Source organism: Scomber japonicus, chromosome 16 (assembly GCF_027409825.1).
Source record: "Scomber japonicus isolate fScoJap1 chromosome 16, fScoJap1.pri, whole genome shotgun sequence".
Taxonomy (NCBI): Eukaryota; Metazoa; Chordata; class Actinopteri; order Scombriformes; family Scombridae; genus Scomber; species Scomber japonicus.
In genome coordinates this window covers 6,155,537-6,176,363 of record NC_070593.1, presented here as the reverse complement: position 1 = coordinate 6,176,363, position 20,827 = coordinate 6,155,537, and the positions used below count along the sequence as shown (strand labels likewise).

Below are 20,827 nucleotides of genomic sequence, written 5' to 3'. Positions count from 1 at the left end.
AGTGTGTCAAACATTTTGACTGGTACTGTATGTGAGAGAGTTTTGTGTGAGGAAAAAAAAACACTTTTCTAAAAACAAAATCTCTAAGTGCCCTGCAGCAATGTTAACGATGCCAATACTACTATACATGAAGCATCTAAGCGCAGCCAGAACACTTTAGGGAAGCCATGAGTTTTTTACTCTTATTTGTCTTCACTTATGTTTGATTTATAAGCAGCACATTGCCATTCTGTTTCTCACATGATGCATTACTATTTTCCATCACAGACCAGAACTCTTTCTCATTTGTGCTATCATTCTTTTTGCACACACTATAATTTCTTTTTTGGACATACCGTCAATCTCACTCCCAAGAAACTACAATTCTCTTTTTAAACAATATAATTTTCTCTTCTCTTCAACTTCAGACATAATGTAAGTGTTTGTTAGATTATAATAGTGTGTGTGTGAGTATAATTTATGGACAAAACAATGTCTCATACATTGCTCAGCTCTATTGTTTTTTGATAACTGACAACAAAATGTTATATTATCTTTTGCATACGAGTCTGTGTGTAGTGAATAGTGAATGAGGGGGCGATTTTGAATGCAGCTTTAAGAGTTGATTACCAGCAGGAAGGTCAGGAGCAAGTCAAATTGACTCAGTGTCTGAGAAAATTTCACCTCTATCTTTTAATGCTACCCTACAGCTATTTAGGTAAGCCAGCCAGCAAGCCTGCTGACAAGGAATGGATTCAAAAAGTGACTCTCTGCAGTTCATTATTGTTCATTATTTTATATTATGACCAGAGTTCCCCTTTTGCCATTCAATTCTGCCATTTATGCATAATATTGGACATGCAGCAGCTCTTCCCTCTGAGATTTCTGTAATTAAAACTAAAGCTTCAATCTGCCACTGACTGAGGCATTCTTCTATTTGGCTAAAATGACAGGCTTTCCATTTTAAATTTCCATTTTAGTCATATGAATTCATTGGAAATATTCATGCTCACACAACACTCTCTGCTCGCATGTTTTGCCTCAGAAATAACATATTTAAACGTATTCCCCAGGCCTATCAATAACACATGTGTGAGGAAGAGTGTTACAAGAGAGGCTATGAAGGTTGGTGGGAGCAGTGGCACCTTAATGCACAAGCTTACCAGGGCTTCAACCCCCAAGTCTCAGGTCTCTGGTCTCCAGGGGCAACACAAGACATGAACTTTAAAAAAAAAAACACAATGTAGGAGAGTAGGGTATCTGTGGTGTGGGGCTGAATGTGATGCGCTTCAACACTTATTGTATAAACATGATTTCTGTCATTACTTGTCCGAACATGGTGGTACGGTGCAGCAGTAAAAATGTTCATGCAGTTTGATGGCAAATAAAAACATCACATGGACTTGGAGGAGGACTTTGTTGCAGAGGTGATTCAAGTTCAGCAGTTTATTCACAATAAGATGAACAAATCAGCAGTGTAATTGTTAACTTTCAGCCAAGTGCATCAGCTATTTAAAACACCAAGAGAACAAGCAGGGGGGGTGTTTGCCGGTTGGGGGGGGGTTGTTTTATTGTTTTGTGAATAATGAAAATAAAAAATGTTAATCATAAAAAAAAGAGATGTGGTCCAACCACTAACCTGCTTTGATTTTGTGTTGGATCTTATTATACATCCATTGCTTCGATAAAAAGTTGTGGTAGCTGTTCCCAGATTACATAGCCAGTGTAAAAATGTTTAGGCTACTATCCACTATCAGTCAGTACACTCAGTCAGCCTAGAATTCATACACGATTTGTCAAACTGCATTTTTGTGTTATCAATGTCTTTAATATGTTATGTGAAGGCAACACCACTTATTTTTTTTCTGAAATTAATCTTTCTAAATGTTTGCTTGTTTGAGAGGAAATGCTGCATCCTGTTGTAGTATCCCACACTGTTAGTGACAGGTGTAATGGGAATTTTTATTATTCATCTTCTCTGATCAAATGAGTAACTATGTCATATCATTAGGTGTATGTGTGTGTCATAATCTGCTGACCATGACACCACTTACGTTACATGAAATGCTGATCATCGAACATTGAGTGAACATCATGTATGTTATAATCTACTGACTAACCATTGTCCTGAATGTACACACATTATGACGTGACTATTGTGCTTACATTGTTCTGATGGTAGAACAAGGTCATCCTTTCACAAGATAATGTATTGTATATAATCTGACTATTTCCTCTGCTCTGGGCTCGCTGTGCCATCTCACGCTTGAGACAGCAAGGAGTCCGTAAACAGATGAGACTGGTCCAATCTGGTAGTTACTGGAAGTGTAACCACCACACAGTACATTCCTACATGCTACATATATACTGGCTAAACAAACAAATGACAAGCATGGGAAGAAACACAAAGTAAAATGGGGAGAAATGGTGTGCTCTCTCACCCACTCTGTCACAATATGTTACACATTTTTAGGCAGTTTTATAGACTTGTGGCCCAGAAAGGCAACACAGATGTATAAATTAGAAAAATCTGAACTTCCATAATCCAGAAATCTGCTGTCTGTAGGTGGAGCACTTGCTGCTGTTTCTGGGACAGTTTGTATATTTCTTTTAAAGTATTGAAGCATCGTCTCCTGTGAGCAGAGAAGTGTACATACTTAAATTTTTCATGTTTGGTAAATAAATCTCATCTTGATGGCCTCTTGTCTGTCTGTCACATTCCCTCTTAGTGATAAAATAACTTGTATATTAGGCAAATGACAAATATAGTTTAAAATTAATGTTTCAGACTAAAGAGACGAGTCGTCCAACAGCCTGATGACTCACTCTGAAAGGTTGAGTTGTCCTCGTATGCCATGACCACATTGTACTGTAATTATAGACCAGTCATATTACAAAGAGCCATTCAGGGGAAAAAAGCAAACTAGAGGTGATGGCTGATGTGAAAATGAGCAAAGTTTTCTAATTTACCACCCAATGAAAGAACATATAGCATTAAAGTGTCAGTCATGTTCCTCTAAACACAACAAACCTCTGCTGCTCTCATCCTCCAGAAAATGCCATCCTGGCCTTTGGGAACGGATCGGATGTGAAAACGGGTGCCAGCCAGCCCGGGATGCCCAGTCCAGCAACCGACAACCAGAGCCCGCACCTGGCAACCACCACCCCGGGCGTTTCCATGGAAACAGAGCAGAACATTCTGAGAGCACAGATACCTACTCAGGTGAGACGAAATGGAAGATTGAAGATGTGATGTACAACCTTTTTCAAACTGAGAGGCACTAATGGAGACGGTCTGAATTGGGTCACACAGCTGCAGATAACTCGGGGTGTTTGTTTTAACCTGCGGGGAGCGGCAGACGGGTGGGATTTAGAGAATCTGCATAATTCAGACAGTGTCAGTCACACTAAAGTCGAGATGAAGTGAACTAAAGCTCTGTCCACTTGCTACTTTGTGCAAAATGTAGACTTTTCATCATCTCATCTGACAGTCCAAATTTTAGGTGAATATATTCTACTTTCCTGAGAATGTAAAGCTTTGGTGCAAACATAAAAGGCATATAAATCTACTACTATACACTCTTCAGTCAGGACACAAAATTCTGATTAATTTGGGATCTAATCTCAATGTTCTCTTCTGCCTGAACCATATGGGATTTTTAAGGCTAATATTGATATTTGAGAATTAAAGATATATCAGCCCATATTACTTTTTTAGACAGATTTTGGAAATTACCTGCCTCACATTTGGATAAGTAGGTGACTTACTGTACACACTCTTATGTAGGAATTAGTGTGATAAAGATATTTATAGAGGCAGGATATTTTATAGTAAACTTAATGATCAAAGTTGACAATAACAGTAAATAAGACTTTAAAACAATGAAGGGAATAAGTAAAAAAAACATCAGAATTACATAAATGCATCCTATAAAATTAGGAAGTTCAAGATATTGTCTGAAAACTGTTGATACCTTAGTTGGGTTTTAAAGTTCACTATAGAATAACTTAGTGTGTGTTAATTTTTAATAAGTGAATAAAGAAGCAATCTCAGTGAGGGCTTTATTGAACCTTTATTGATCCCAGATCTGAAGTCATCAGATCTCTGCAGCAGCAAAAATGATTCATAAAACAAAGTAACGTCATCAAAATAAATTAGTGGAACAAACACTGAACATAAACACATGTGAGGTTACACAGTTTAAAGCTTATTCTGCTGACAGTTAAAAGCGACCGATGGCATAGCTCCAATGTTCTTTGCACCATGATTGCGAACATAAACACAGATATCTCAATTAAAATATGCAGGAACACAGAATAAACATGTAATCAAAAAAACATTAAAATGATCTGTGTGTGATAGAGGAAGCATTGTTAAAGTGTGTATCAGCAGCAGCAGCAGCAGCCGGAGTGATGTCAGGGGTGTTTGGGATCTTCGGGGGGAGATTTAGTTCTTGTCACAAATCTTTCAATGTGCACATACGACACATTTCAACTGTTTCATATCAATAACTGCTTCATCAACAGGTTGTGTAAACATCATTAATGTAGCCTTTATAATGAAGTAGTAAAGTAAACAACCCGCTGAACTCTGTTGAACATAAATTTTAATGTGGAGAGCTTGTTTTTACTTTAAACACACAGTTCAGGCTGGAGAAATTTGTTGCATGTATTTGGCCCTTAATCGGAACCAGAAAATGCTGCAGATAACATAATTGGCAATCCACCAGCAGATATAAATAAACTTCACAAGCTAAATGTACAACTAGGCCACTTACTTATTTCCAGAGGGAGAGCTGAAGAGGGCCAGAAGCCCAAATTACATGTTTCGCCTCAGGTCCTCCGAACGCCTCGTCCCACACATGATTGTCTCAACAGTCTGTATCATCCTCAGACTGCATTGCAGAGATAAGGTAAACAAGGAAGTGACACTTTGATAAACACGTACATTTTGTCACCTAATATAGCAGAGTAACCAGACAGGATCAAATAAGAGTTACACAGTCGACATCAGAGTTCATTAAAACTGTTAATTACTTCTGGACAGCTGGACAATTAAATGAACGCTGGAAATGTTGCTGTGCATTTCAATCAGAACTGGTGGAGTCCAAGCTAGATTAATGTTAGCAATATCAAGGTTTATAGTGTTCAGTTTGGACATGTTTTCTAGACAATGGCCATGACTTTTTGAAGGGGATCAGTAGACCAATTTCCAGCTTGATTTTATGTCAAGTCAATGTTAATCCCTCCATGTTTACAGTACACAAGGTCTTACTGGAACAAGCACCCAATATTTGGGTAATAGAAAGAATATGAGTGAAGGCAAAATATGGAGTGAATGTGAATGAGCTGCTGGTTTGGTACAGATAGGCAGGAAATTATTTTTTTTTTACAGCTCCATTTCTCTTTTCCATTTAAGGTGCTTCTATTTTATGTTTCAGGATTTTCAATTTCACAATATCAGTTCATCATTTTAGTATACTATTTAAAGATGTTTTCTTGTGTCTTTAAACATGTCTGGAGAACATCTGCTTGCAGTAATGATCTTCAGATGGTCTGATAGTCATAGTCATACAGTTTAATAATGATTCTCCTTTTCCTTCCCTTATTATTTATTTATGCATTTGATTTCTGAGTCAGATTATCCCTCATCATATGACATCCTTTTTGATTTTCATGTTTATAATATTCAAAATACACACAGATAATTATCATTTAGAAGCAGGTTTGGGTAAATAAATAAAAAAAATAAGTGAACTCATCCTTTAAGATCTTCAAAAGGTAGCTGAGCAGATATTCACATTTCAGCCTGGTTCTGTGATGTTCGGCTGCTTTAAAGATACCCTGTGGAGCTGTTAACCATTAGCAGCACTACAGAGCAATGTGTTTTTTTAAGGTATGCATGTGATATGAGGATGTGGGCATTACTCATGTCTTTCCATCAGTTTCACACTATTCTGCTGTTCGATAGTTGGCGGTTGTAACTACAACGCCAACGAATGTAGCAATGCACCAAAAAAGGCAATGGAGAAAAAAAAAGAACTACTAGCAAGCAAACATGGATGTAAACAATGCATGCATGCATTTAAAATATATTTTTTAAACGACTTTGCAAATGTTTTATGAGGAAGGAAATGCTTTCAACATATTCATTAGAGCTCAAGGATGCTCACAAAACCTCCACAAGGTGCCTTTAGTGTTCAGTCACATACTTTTCCACTATGAGAAATATAACTTAGTGTAAAGGATGGACAGAGAAGCAGATAATCTAAAGATACGGCACCTCTGATTGAAGAGTTTATTCTGAATATGTTGGCAGTAAGAGGCATCTCTCACTGTGAAATTGCTTCGGTCTGATAAGTGGCAATGTCCTCGTCCATCGCTCCACTATCTTAACTCCAGATGTGTAAAAATTTGGACATTATGGCCACATAGTTGCTCATAAAATCGCTCCTCCTGGATCCATTTTTGCAGCTGAAAAGATGTTTTCTGGTGTGGAATATGAAGGGAGATAGCAGTTTGTTTTGTTTACAAGAAAAATTGATGATAAATTGTCTTTTTCCTTTAGGTAAACGAAAATGACAGATTGTGGGGCGACGAGGGAGACTCCACCCTTCCCTCTCCGAGCCTGTCGGACCACGGAGCCGAGCCCGTCCGCATGTCCCCGCTGCTGGGCCTCGGCTGGCTGCTGCCCACCCTGCTGCTTCTCTCCGACCAATAAAGAGGCCGTGCTCACCTGGCCTCCACGGACAAAACTAACTGCAGACTCGGGGGGAGGGTGGGGGTGAGAGAGAGAGAGAGAGCGAGAGAGAGTAAGAGCCATTCCTATGTGTCAAATGATGGAGGGGGAAAGGGTCAACTCTGACCTGCCCCGCTCCCCTCTCCCTCACAAAATCACACTTAATCTCTTTTTGTGAATCATGACTCAGAGCAGATGTGTTGCGTGCCCACGCCCTTCAGAAGACTGCCTGAGAGAGAGGGTGCCACCGCCGCACCACAGGGGGGAGGGGAGGGGAGGGGAAGAGGGGACCCCGGAAGTACACACCCAATTTCTTGCTTCACACCTGCTCAAACACAAACTGTTGCATATTACACACACACACGCTGACTTTGCTCATCCAAAAATAATGTTACAGGTTCCATTTAAAGGGAAGATGGGTCTGGAAGGTGTACAGTGAAGTGACACTAAAGATGCTGTGTGGGGAAAACTCTAAAAAAATATAAAGCAAAACAACAACAAAAAAATAATTTTTTTTGTCTTTGAACATTCCTTGATGTGAAAGAAAAATATTAAATGTTAAGACTTCTTTTCTCTCAGATGAACTGTGATGAAGTGTTACACAAGACTTAAGGTGTGTGAATGTGTGTTGGTCCACATGCAGCACTCTGCTCATTCAGCTTTCCTCTTTATTTCAATGCCACATTTTTATTTTTTTTTAAACTAGACATCATTTTGTTACTCAAATGTTAGATGGAAGCACACTTGTTATTATCAAGTCAAATCACAATGAAATACTTTGACTTGTTGTTTGTTGTTGTTGTGTTTTAAGTTTGCAGGTATGAAGAGTTCATTTCCAAATAAATAATATATCTAGAAAAATATACATTTTTATTCAAAATTAAACATTCAAAGAAAACTTAAGAAGATCTCCCAAAGTCTGTAGAAGTGTTTCATTTTGTCAAATAAGGACCAACATTACTTATTAGCTTTTATTGTATTGTAATTTGTTTTAATTCTAAAGTTATGAATCATTTTGTATGAGTATATGTCACTTTTTTTGCAAAAGGTAGATACCTCACTTTGGAAGGGGACTCTTCATATATTCATTCATTAAGCTTTAAGTGTGAGGCTCTGACTCTTTGGGCCCTCTTCAGAAATGTACAAATATCATGTGGTCTTGGTGAAGTGATAAGGGGATGAAGACAGGTTTATATTTTTTAAACGTATACAGTATATGGAAAACAGATATCTATTGACAAGTTTGTGACCAATCATGCTTTGCCCTCACTAGAGGAAACAGATGGTGCGGGTTTTGATGCATGAACGGATGCATCTGTCTCACAAGAGGCCCGTGAGATGAAGGTGGTGACCCATGTTGGCCCGCTACCTGCTGGGACTCTTCGCTCAATGTGGGACGACGGAGGATATTTGGATATGAACTGTAAAAAGCCCATCTCTGCTTTGTAAGGGGCGGACATGTCTATAATAAGTGTTGGGAGTTGTGAACACGTGTGAGACAAAAGTTGGTTAGGAGTCAAATGCTCTTAATGAGGAATGTGTCATCTTCAATACTGCCATTGAATTCAGTTATCTGAAGATTTGTTTCACAGCATTAATAAACGGCACAACATACGCTGAGTTTAACACAAAGGAAGAAAATGTGTTGCCCCCCAAGCTAAAAGCAGACCTGATGAACATGACGCACTCTAGTTCAACTTGGACCTAAAAAAGCTAACACAGCTATTAGCTTATATCGTCATAACAGCGCAATTGTTGGATTTTGCCTGCCAAGTTCTACAAGAAGGGAAAAAAATGTTGGTTTTATTTGTTCCATATTGATGCCATTGATATTAGACTCCAAATGGGTTTTAACATGATGTACGATTACGATAAAATGTCACTCAAAACGTGTGTGTTAAAGGGCTTGTTCACTCAAATCACAAACAGATATTTTCTTTCTAAGCTCCAGTGGTATCTAGTCATGGAGGGTTTTATTTGCCCAAGTTTAAGATATTGCTGCTGCCATCCAAATACAATGACTACGTTCTAGTGATATTACCTTCTATATTAAAGCTCAGAGGCATTTGCAAGGTAGACACATTAGTTTTCATTGAAGCTTTTGTATCAAGACAACAACACTACTTCTAGAAAATCACATGATTGATGACAAATAAGCCATAATTTTCTCCCAAATCATCTGATTTTTGATGGGTTTTGGGGTTATAGAACATTAGCACCCCACACACAAATGTTATCCCTTAATAATCCTGTTTTCCAGCAATTTTGGTTAAATATCAAACACGTAAAAAAGACTCCAACTACAGCACTGACATATGTATCATCACATAATAAAGTTGCTCTGTAGTGAATCTTTTTACACATGCAGCAGCCACATTGCAGCAAAATTAGCATTTATCTAGAGAGATGTCTCTCAGCACCTGACTATTAGTTTTTGTTTTTGACCTCCACCAACTGAGAGGAACATCTGGCTCATTAGCTGCTAAATGCTCCATTATGTTCACCAGCTAGTTGCTAACTTTATCTGTCTGTCATTTGGTATCAGCAGGTAGACCACAGTGGTTTTATCGGAGCTTTTTCCACTGAAAACACCTGTTTTAAAGTTAAGTTGTTAAAGTTGTGCTTAAAATACCCCTGTGTAGAGCTGAGGGGAGTCTGCTGAGAAGTCTCTATGGATTTGTCAGTACGAGCAATCTTTATATCATACATATACTCATTATTTTGACCCACGGTTAATTTAAATATTGATCAGTGCAACTTTAATCATGTCATATACTGTATGTTGTACTTTATATTTGAAAATGAACTGATCAAGACATCAAACCTAACCTGGAGATAATGTAACTTAAGTTCATAGGAGTTCTTATTGGTTACAGTAGTAGAGCATTGTAATATTTATGTCAGTAATATTTTTGCTACATGATCATGTTTTATGATTGAGTTGCTCTAAGTGATCACAATTAGGTTTCAGGAGTGTACACCGTGTTAAATGAGGCCTCGTAATGAATCCATTGGCAATAAATTTGGTTGTCTCAATTTGCTATCACTACTACTTCCTAATGATGACATAATGACATCTGTTTATATAAGTTTGTAAATTTTCCACAGGGACTAAGAGATTGCTACTAGAAAGACATGAAGTTGTTTGTCAGTTACTCAGTTTTTCAATGTTTTAGGGTGGCAGCAGAAGTTTTAAAAGTTGAATATCAAACTTGTGCACATAAAACCAAAACTCACTGTGGCTAGATACAGTCCTGCTGGAGATAACATTTTTGTAATTTGGGTGAGCTGACCCTTTAAATTCCCAACTAAGAGAATCACCAAAACTGCACGTTGTGTGGTTACCTGGCGATAAGAATGTCTGAGTGATACCTCTGGTTTTCACAAAGCCTCTGTCTCTTATCATGATGTGACACCAGCCGAGCTCTGTCACCCCGTTTTGGTTTGTCCTGTTATTTATCAGTCAGCAGGCGTCTCGTTGCGTCCACTGGCGCCGTGAGGTGACTGACCAACCGGCTCCCTGTTCATCTGCGCTGGCAGAAAGATGTGACGTGTCACTTCCTGCAAATAAAGACAACACTGTAAATGGAGGATGAATTCTGACCAGTTTGTTGTGCAGAGGAGAGGGACTTTATTTTATTACCCGTTTATAATTCTTTTTTTTAAAACCCCATCCAGACTTCAGCGTCGCCTCTTTGTGTTTCAGAGGTAGTACTCGCCTCTTCCCTCTAGCAGCACCCCTGGCATTAAGTTAAGAATCCATTTTTCATCACATGCAGGGCCTGTAAAGGTGTTATAGTGTATACCATATATAGTATATGATGTCTATAACAGCCATACCTTGGGTAATAATAAAAAGGACTTATCCAGATTTTTATTTTTGCCATGTCAGACAGAGAAAATCACTGAGAGGCTTATGCTGGCATCAAAACTTTACAAAGCGCAACTTTAAGCACAAACAGAAACTTTAATAAATGAGACCCCTGGTGTAAACAAACCTAGAGCAAATTTGTGTTTCTTCAAACCTACTATATACCCCGAGGCTATGATGCAGGGGCACATTTGTGAGGCAGCCAAGGCGAAACATATTGCAGATATGCAAAATATGGCTAGATGTAGAGGACAATCAAGTCTGGAAGCCACAAAAATACTTTAAAAGTACTCAACTGGAAATACTCACCTGGAAATATTGCCAACTTTATAAAATGCAAATCCACAGAAAGAAACTTGATGGCAGATGTAATTGGTTGCAGTCTCCGTGTTTTGGGTCAACAGCTATGTGGGACAGACCTCCCGATGCCCCATATACCGTAGCTGTTGAACCACGGCTACTGCTGCTGCAGGTTGATAAAAGGCTTGAAATCTGACCCTCGGCATGAAGCAGAGTACTGTATGAGGTCTGAAAGTAGCCAGTGTGATATGATGTGGGGTTTTAAACATCTATCACACGGTTTTCTCCTTTTCTGGCCTGAGACATTATTAGCTCAAAGTTCAGATAGAGTTGTTGAAGCTCCAAATACATCCATCATATACATAAATATACATTCCTAACCTTTGATATGTCTTTGTATCAAACATATTAATATATAAGTCTTAGATAGCTTCCATGACTTGTGTATAGGGGTCTTCAAATTGAAATATACAGTATTCTGCTGTCACTTTCAAATTGAACTTATAAAAAACAGACTAACAAGGCAACAGCAACATTTTAAGGCGACTAATTATTTAACTAATGTTTGTATTTTGAGGTAAAGGTTTGTTTACATCAGTAAATGTCTGAAAACAGAAGTAAAGCAGATCATTTGCAGTTGTAGTTAACAGGTTTTTTATCCAGTATTTAAATATACTTGTAAATATTAAATTATGGGATGTGATATTTGTGAATATACTTGCAATAGATATCTTTTTAAAAAAAGAATTGAGAGTGATTGGGGTTTTGAATAAATGATGGATGATAATCAATAGAAGATACTCCAAGCTTAACCAAAAAGCATCTTGTTTCATGAGGTTTCATTAACTACTGGACATTAAAATATATATTAAATGTATATCAGCTGTATACTGCATACTTACTATATTTCTTGCACTTGATTTTACATTGTGATCCATGATCACTGATGTGATGTGAAACCTGCTGAAATGCTTTATGGAAAAGCAACTTCATTCAAACTGTGTCCATGTTGTGTTATCGTACCTCATTATTATGCATATTTGCCTTTTCTGCTTCATGTCCTTCCTGCTCTTTAAATCACACGTGAAGGAGCGACCACTGAGGCAAAACAAGCAGCGATGTCCATTGTGGAGCTCAGGGGGGACGAGGCTGTAAATGTGACTATATTCATATTTTTTAAGTTAATTTTTTTCTATCACAACTGTTTTCTTAGCAGCAAGGAAAATATAGTCTGAAAAATGATTATGAGGCAACAAAACACTTACTGTTCATGCTGTTCAAGCTGATGGTTCGTCTCTCTACAAAACAAGACTGCTTTCGAATAATGTGTAACTGAGGAAGAAGGCATGGGACACCTGTAGAGATGCTCTGATCCGACACTACACAGTATGATACTCACCAAAAAACACTAGACATAAAATCATATATTAAAGTAACCACTGACTAAGGTACCCTGAAATGCAAATACTCAAATAATACAACATGTCGTATGATAAGAAAGAGTAGATACTGCAACACACACAAAGGAGAACAGTTGGCTTTTTGTGTGGAGATATTTTACACAAAAGCCAAAAAGCTAACTTCAAAGTATATGTTTCTAGGGGCAGTGTCAGCATTAAAGCTTCAGCATCACAAATTTGATAAAACACTTGGAAGAGGGAGCAGCTGGAAGCACCAGAAACTCAGTCACGACAGCAGCAACAAAGCATAGCTGATAACTGTGGAAACCATTGTGCTGGATGACAAACCACTTTTCTTGGTGGAAAAACTCTGGGTGTCAATGTTTAACTTTACATCTTGAGCTTTGCAACCACAAAGCCTGAGCGACAGTTAATCTCTGAAATCTCAAAGACTTCTTTAAAAAAAAAAAACTTTTGCAGCTGACATACGGAGCTCAACATACGACTGTGGATTATAATGGATTTTTAACAGCAAAGGACAAAGGACACTTCAAGTTTCTCTGTAGGTTACACAGTCAGCCACCCTGAAGCTCATTTAGTTAATTATTCCAACACAACAATGGGCTAATTTCTCTGAGCAGCAATCTGGAAAAAAAGACTAATAACATTTTTTCAAGCTACGGTCTGGAGGGAACTTTGTCTATTTCCACAACAATGAAAACAGATGATTAGGTTAAAAATTTTAATTAAAGGCCAATATCAAACCAGAGCACCTCAAACATCAAACCTCAACTACTGAGTAGGGTCGTAATTAGTTTTGTCATTGGTGTAACACAATACACAAAAAGTGTCTCTTAAACTAAGATAATCTTTATTAATAAACACAGTAAAAGAAAGCTGCTTTAAAACAAGCAGGAAAACTACTGTAGTACCTTAAAGTGCAATACCACCAACAGCCACTAGATGCTGACTCCAACTGACTCCCAGTAAAAAGGTGTCAACTTCTCTGTAGAAATACAAAGTCATTATGGTCTCAATCACCAAATTCAGGCCCTCTAATAAGTGTGCTGTTGGGCATTTTGGAAGTTACTGCCACATTAATAATATTTTAAGAGTCTGCCATGTTGGTGTTGATTGACAGCTGTGATTGACAGTTGGCTCACCTGCTACTCCAGGACTCGCACTGGTCGGTCGGACTAAGTTTGATACCACTTGATTTTGATACCTGCCCTGTTTGCACAACTACAGCTAAAGTTGCTAACATTAGCCTAAGTTTGCACCAATCTGTGTTTCCAGTAAGCTAGCGTTTGCTTTTTTCAAATTCAGCTGGTGAGATGTTTTTGCTGCAAAACAAAGAGTGTGGAAAAGTTGTTTGACTCACTAAACAATAACCACATCACACAATCTTCCTCTGTAAATGCTAAGAGCTGCTCAAACTACATGTGGTGAGATTGTTTTGCAAAAAGACAAACAGCTTTCAACATCAAGAATGAACGTTCAAATCTCAACTTTAAAGCCAGAATTGATGAGAAGTCCTCAAACAACATCTACAGTTCCTTGACAACTGAGCAACCATCTGCTGAAGAAGGTGGTGAAATCTTTAAAAGCTCCGAAACCGCTAATAAACAGGCCTTGTAGTGGGATGAGAGAATGTTAAAAAGCTAGGTATTTTAGTTCCTGAAGGAGCAATTACCCTATCATGTAGACATATCACAACCATCATGTGGTATTTACAACATTTCAGATGGTATTTGAAATTTTAAAAGACACCTGCTTTTGTTTTAGACTCCCTACTGTGCATCAGCTAGCAGGTTTTCGTTCCCTAATATGGATTTGCTGCAGATTATTTATGAGCGAAAGTCTTCAAAATAACAAGTACCGAGAGGGAAAACATCATCATAAGTCAGAATCTGACAGCTCAGTATAGGATGAAGCATGAGCGGGTAGATCGAAACAACTCCTCTGAGAAATGTTTATTAATTGTTATAAGTGTCTAACGCTGTCAGCAAGAGAGAGAGAGAGAGAGAGACAGAGAGAGAGAGAGACAGAGAGAAAAACAAACGTATACGACTAGAAAACACAAATGCAGCATTTCTGAGAATTACATTTCACCGTGTAACCTTTGTTCAGCAAATTTGAAATACGACGAGGGAACATTTTTTAACAGACATTATTGCCCCTGACAGCTACGCTAAAAAACCGACTGCATCAAAGCTGAGGAGAGATGATTATATTAGACTGTTTGGTGAAAGCAATAAAGATGATATGACCTGAAAATGGGCAGACACATAAACAGCTTCTCCCATAATATGAAGGGTAAAAAAAAATAAATAAATAAAAAGTTAAGAGCCTAATTATCAGCAAACTGCCACAGAGCAGCAGTGTGGAGGCTGTCAGATGATCAGAATGGATTTAGTCAAAGACTTGGAATCAAAGGGCAGCACCTAATCATCTGTTTACACCATACAGGAGCTCCTGAGGTGGAGAGGGAACGAAAACAGGGTCGGACAAGGTAGTTGAGATAACAAAAAGAGGAGAAGAAGAGGGCAAAAGGTGAAGTAGGCGAGTAGTGGAGAGACAGAAAGAGAGAGGGGCAGCAACAGAGGAGAAAGCAAAAAGGGAAATAGTCATAGAGTGGGAAGGAGAGATGACAGGTGTTGCTAGAAATCAACTTGAAAAATCCAGGAAAAGAAAAAAGATAGAGCGAAAGGAATATGTGTAAAGACAGAAGAATAGAGAGTGAAGAAAATGATGGACGTACAGAAGTAGTAGTAGTAGAAGAAGAAGAAGAATAGAGAAGGGAAAGTAGACAACACGAGAAAAAGGAGGACAAAGTGTGAGAGAGAAGAAAGAAAGAAAGAAAGAAAGGAAGAAAGAAAGAAAGAAAGAAAGAAATAAGGGGAAAAGGGGTAGTGAGAGGAATATGTGGAAAGAAGAATAAGAAGAAAGAGAGTGAAGAAAAGGGTGGAAGTACAGAAGTAGAAAAATCTAGGAAATGAAAGGAATGGAGAATGGATAGTGGGGGTGGAGGAGGGGGAGGGGATGGAGTTAGAGGTGAGAGGTTACTTTATTCATACCCATAGGTAGATGTGTTTTGCAGTGAGTTGTCATCCATTCATCCATACATACAACATTACACCATAACAACCAAAAGAGAAAGCTCAAGGCTTCACCAATAAACACACAGATTTCCTATAAGACACAAAGTGACCAAGAAAAAAATGGCTATTGATCCAAGGACATAAAAAATATAATAAAATAACCTGGGTTCTTGGCTACAAAATAGATATACTAAGTCATGTGCAAGGTGTGTATAGTTACAGCTCATTCAGCTCAGTGATAGCAGCAGGAATAAAACTGTTCCGATAGCGTTTGGGACCAAATACCTCCGTCTGGAAGGGAGAAGCTTGGACTCACAGCTCAAAGGATGAGGGTCATCATATAAAATAGAAAAAGCAATCATCTGTAACTGTCTGGAATATGGGGATGTTGGGGAAAGCTGAAACTTCTAGAGGACCATTTGACAATTAGGTTCAAGACATTCCTCTCTTTTAAGGATGTGTGACCGAACCATGACACCAAAGAAAAAGATAACTCAGATTCAATAAAAGAACGATAGAACATGGTCAGAATGGTTGGGTCAATATGAAAGTGAGAGAGCTTCCTTAAACAGTGCAGATGCTGTTCATTCTTCTTGCATGCAGCTTCACAGTTGGCTTCAAATCATCAATGACAGTTTCAAGATATTTATAGGATTGCACCACTTCGATAGTCTGACCTTTGGCTAAAGTGTTTTCGTGCATATTGGTGTTCCTCCTGAAATCAATAAGCATATCTTTGGTTTTTGCTATATTCATTTGGAGGTGGGACTTTTCACACCATTGCAAAAGCTCGTCTAGCACTGGACCACGGCTGGATTCATTTTTCTGCAGTAAACTGACAATAACAGAATCATCCGCATACGTAATAATGAATCATATCTGCTTTGGCACATGTTTGTGTATAAGATTTATATAAGTGGTGACAAAACACAGCCTTGAACTGGTAGATTTACTTTTACCCTCTGTGTTCTGTTTGTTAAAAAAGTTTCAAATCCAACCCACCAGGTTGTTATTCAGCTCAAAGTCTTCTTGTAGCCTTTTGGTTAAAATGTGAGGTTGGATTGTATTAAAAGTAGAGGGAAAATACATAAATGAAAGTCTGGCATGGGTCCCTTTAAAATCCAAATGCTTGAAAAGCTTATTTAGCAGAGTGAGTGTTGCATCCTCCACTCCTCTGTGAGACCTATATGCAAATTGCATGGGGAAAGAGAGAATGTGGAGGAGGAGGAGAAGAAGAAGAAGAAGAAGAAGAAGAAGAAGAAGAATAGAGAAGGGAAAAGTAGAGAACAAGAGAAAAAAGAGGACAAAGTATGAGAGAGAAGGAAGAAAGTAAGAAGTAAGGAAAAAAAGGGGTAGTGAGAGGAATATGTGGAAAGAAGAATAAGAAGAAAGAGAGTGAAGAAAATAATGGAAGTATTGAAGTGGAAGAATCTAGGAAAAGAAAGAAATGGAGATAGAATGGATAGTGGGGGGTGGAGGAGGAGGAGGAGGAGAGGATGGAGTGGGGAAAGCGAGAGTGCGGAGAAGAAGAATAGAGAAGGTAAAAGTGGAGAGCAAGAGAAAAAGGATGACAAAGTATGAGAGAGAAGAAAGAAAGAAAGAAAGAAAGAAAGAAAGAAAGAAAGAAAGAAAAAGAGAAAGAAAGAAAATGGTAGATAGAGATGGACTGAGTTGGGTTAGAAAGCAGAAGAAAGAGTGGAGAGGAGACAGTGGGATAGAGGACGAGGAATAAAGAAGGGAAAATGGAGAGAGCAAAAGAAAAAAAAGGGGGACCCAAGAGAAAGAGTTGGAGTGAAAAGATGAAGGAGGTAAAGGTGGTAGAAGACAGTGACAAAGGAAAAGGAGAGAGAGAAAGAAAAGAAAAAAAACAGGTGTGGACAAGAAAAGAGAGAAGGAAGAAATGACGAACGTAAGATGATGAAGGAGGGTAAGATGCAATGTGGAAAAAATGTTGATTAGATAAGAAGAAAGAGGGATGATGGAGTGAGTGGAGGTAATGGAGCAATAATAGAGGAGATAAAGAAGAAAGAGAGAACAGATGGGGAGGGGGGATAAAGAGGATGAAAAGAAAGGTGGAAAGAATCGGAGAAAAGAAGGAAAGAAGACGGAGGGTGGATGGACAGAGTGGAAAAAAGGAGAGGGGAAGAAAGGGAAGGATGTAGGGGAGAGAAGAGGATATGAAAAGGAAAGAAAAAAGTAAGAAAGGAAGAGTGAGAGTTGGAAAAAGAAGAGAGGGAAGGAGAGAAAGGAAAAAAGAGTTGATAGAAGAAGGAGAAGTGAGAGATAGTAGGAAAAGTAGGAAAGCGAAGAAGATGGAAAGATAGAAGAAAGGGAGAAAATGAGGTGAGGTGAGAAAAAGAAAAAAAAGGAGGGATGGTGGAGCGATAGATAAAGATAGAAGAAAGGAATAAGTAGTAGAAGTGTGAGAAGGAGAGAGAGGGAGCAAGAAAGAAAAACAAATGTGAGACAAAGCGAAAAAAATATGAGAAGAAATGCAGAAGAAGAAGAGAGTGAAAGAGAAAAATAACAACAACAACAATAAAAAGAGAGGAGGGAGACGGAGAGATTAAAGGGAAAGGAAGAGTGAAAAGAGAGATGAGGGATGACTGGTGATGAATAATTGCTGGTGAGAACACAGCAGCTCAGCGACACTCAGCCGCCGCTTAGCTGGAGGCTCCCAAACATCAACAGCTGCATTAAAAATAGCTGCCATTATTTGAAAAGAAAAAAAAAACAGAGGGATGAGAAAAAAAAGAGTGTATTTACAAATAATAACTTTTTCTTTTTTGTCTTTCATTTTTGATCCCAGCACATACTCAGCTAATTGATGCTAAATTTAGGTGGGTGATTTCTAATTATGCTGTGACCTCTCGTGACCTCTCAAGTATTTTTTCCAAATATTTCTTGTGTGACAAAAATCCCTAAAAAAAAAAATTAATTGATTAAATTCATGTTGCCTGGAGGACAAATATTAATATTTTGGGTGATGCCCCACTCCTTCATATTTCCTCTCGCTCCTATTATGCCACTATTGAGATGAAAAAAATGGTACAGTATCTTGAGAGCCGTACTGTAATAATAATATAACTTGTAATAGGAGAAAGATTGTAATAATGGTTATAAAAAAAGAAAAAGTATCTGCTTAATATATCAATAATATACTACAACCGAAAAGTTAATTATATTTTTTGTCTTTCACTTTAGATCCAGAGTGAGACATCATGGCACCTGCTCAGCTAATTGATGGAGGACAGGCCAGGGACGGACCAGGACTACAAAAATGGCCCTGGACTTTGATGATTCATTCATACATTTCCTCTTGCTCCTTTCATGTCACTATTGTAATGAAAAAAATGGTACAGTATCTTGAGAGCCATACTGTATAACTTGTAATAGGAAAAAGATTGTGATGATAGTTATAAAAAAAGTATCTATATCAACAATGTACTACAACTAAAAAGTAAATTATACTTTTTGTCTTTCACTTTAGATCCAGAGTGAGACATTATGGCACCTGCTCAGCTAATTGATGGACAAGGATGGACTGGGACTACAAAAATGGCCCTGGACTTTCTCACAATATTATACCAATTAATATTATACCAAAACCAGTTAACTATTTAATTACACAATACATCTGTGATTAATAATTTCTTCCTCATAATAATGAATATACAAACAAACCCCAGGCTTGTATCCTATGCTAGGCTAAGTATCAGCTCAAAGCCTAACATGCAAATAACAGAGAAACTAACAGCACTCACATACTGTATAGAACACAGTGAGATTTTAACTCCACAACCTTTTGCTTAAATATGGAACTTTATTTAGCCCCTTCCTGCCACTTGCTAACAACAGTGATATTAATGGATGCTTTAGGTTTTCCACTTTCATTCAACACCATGGTTTCCTCCTGTCTGCCTGCAGAAGTGAGCTCGCTATAACCCCGGCGATTCATTTTTAACACGTTTATGTATTTTTTAATATTCCTTGACAGTAAGATTTAACGCTTTAATTTTAACAGCACTTAATGGCATGATATTTTCCATCATCATAGTGTGCAAACCTAGTTGATAAAAACTGACTACTGTATACCATTGTCTAAGAGAGAGGGGCTGAATAAATGTAGCTTACTGTTTTGTGTCCCTGCTGTCTGTGGATGCTCATTTCAGAATAGACGAAAAATAAATGATACTTGATGATCAGGCTGTCAGAGTTTCTGTGCTATGCAAACTTTTTTCCCCCTCAATGGAGTGTAATAAACCATATTAAAATAATTCAGGTTCTTTGAAAAAGTCTAGGGGACTGCATAGGCTAGATGAAAACAACTATTAGTCCAAAAGCAAAGCTTCAAATCCAATTCATCCCTGAGGTGCTCTAAAATCTGTTTGTATTGAAAGAACATCATCAAACAGTTCAATAAAATGACAGCAAAAGACAAAGACATGTAAGATAAAATGACTTCCGATATAGCAACATCCATAGCAACCCCCATAGCAACGACAGAAAAGACCTAAAATATACATCCCATATACATTCACTGAACGAAGATCGTGAAATAATAATGCACATTTCTCCATTGAGACGTTATCAAAGTGTATTTTAATGCTGAAACTGTCTGAAAATATTGCATTTACCACTGAGAATAAAGGAGATGTCAGCCAGTCAATTTAACAGTCACATGACTTCTACGCCTGCTGGACTCCATTAACATTGGCTCACTGAAACAAATGGGTGATAACAGCCTCCTGGACTAGTACATTAAGTAGGCCCTTACTCGCCCATATATTTGGGACAGATATGTGACGATCAGTGTTGCCACAGTTACCTTGAAAAACTAATCTGATTAATGACTACTGATTACTCCTTTGGAAAGTAACTTAGTTACTTTACTGATTAATTGATTTTAAAAGTAACTAAGTTAGATTACAAGTTACTTTATTAGTTACTCCATCTCCAGGTAAGAAGAAAAAGATGTTTAACTCTCCCCCACTTACCGGTTTTGCACCGAAGTTTGACTGTCCAAATGTCTCTTCAAATTTGACGTTGCGTTTTTGAAGCTGGATAATACTTTGTCTCCAACACAGAGTGTACAGCGAACTTTTATACTGTTATCTTTAACGGACCCCCCTCCATTGTTGTTTACGTTTGTATCACACACGTGAGTTGTCCTCGTGCTGAAAACGTGACGTCACTCTGCGGGCCACAAGAAGAAATCAAATAACATCTTTTTACTAAGGAAAATGACAAAAAATAGTAACTTGGATTTAAGAAACTTTAATCTGACAACTGGTTTGGAAATAATAACGTGTTAGATTAGTCGTTACTGAAAAAAGACGTCATATTAGAGTAACGCGTTACTAAGTAAAATAATGGATATTCAAAAGGCTGAAAACAGTCTAATCTGGTGGCTCATAAGATGCTGTACCACTGATAT

The 20,827-nt window shown here is 38.0% G+C and overlaps 1 protein-coding gene across 1 annotated transcript in view; it reads left to right on the top strand.

Annotated features, from left to right (window-relative positions):
* gfra4a (GDNF family receptor alpha 4a) overlaps window positions 1-6,700 on the top strand; it is an 85,641-nt gene extending 78,941 nt beyond the window's left edge. The window contains exons 7-8 of the mRNA XM_053336253.1: window positions 3,033-3,202; window positions 6,548-6,700. Coding sequence (XP_053192228.1) covers window positions 3,033-3,202; window positions 6,548-6,700 — 323 coding nt within the window. The remainder of the gene's footprint in view (window positions 1-3,032; window positions 3,203-6,547) is intronic.
* Window positions 6,701-20,827: the final 14,127 nt, after the last annotated feature.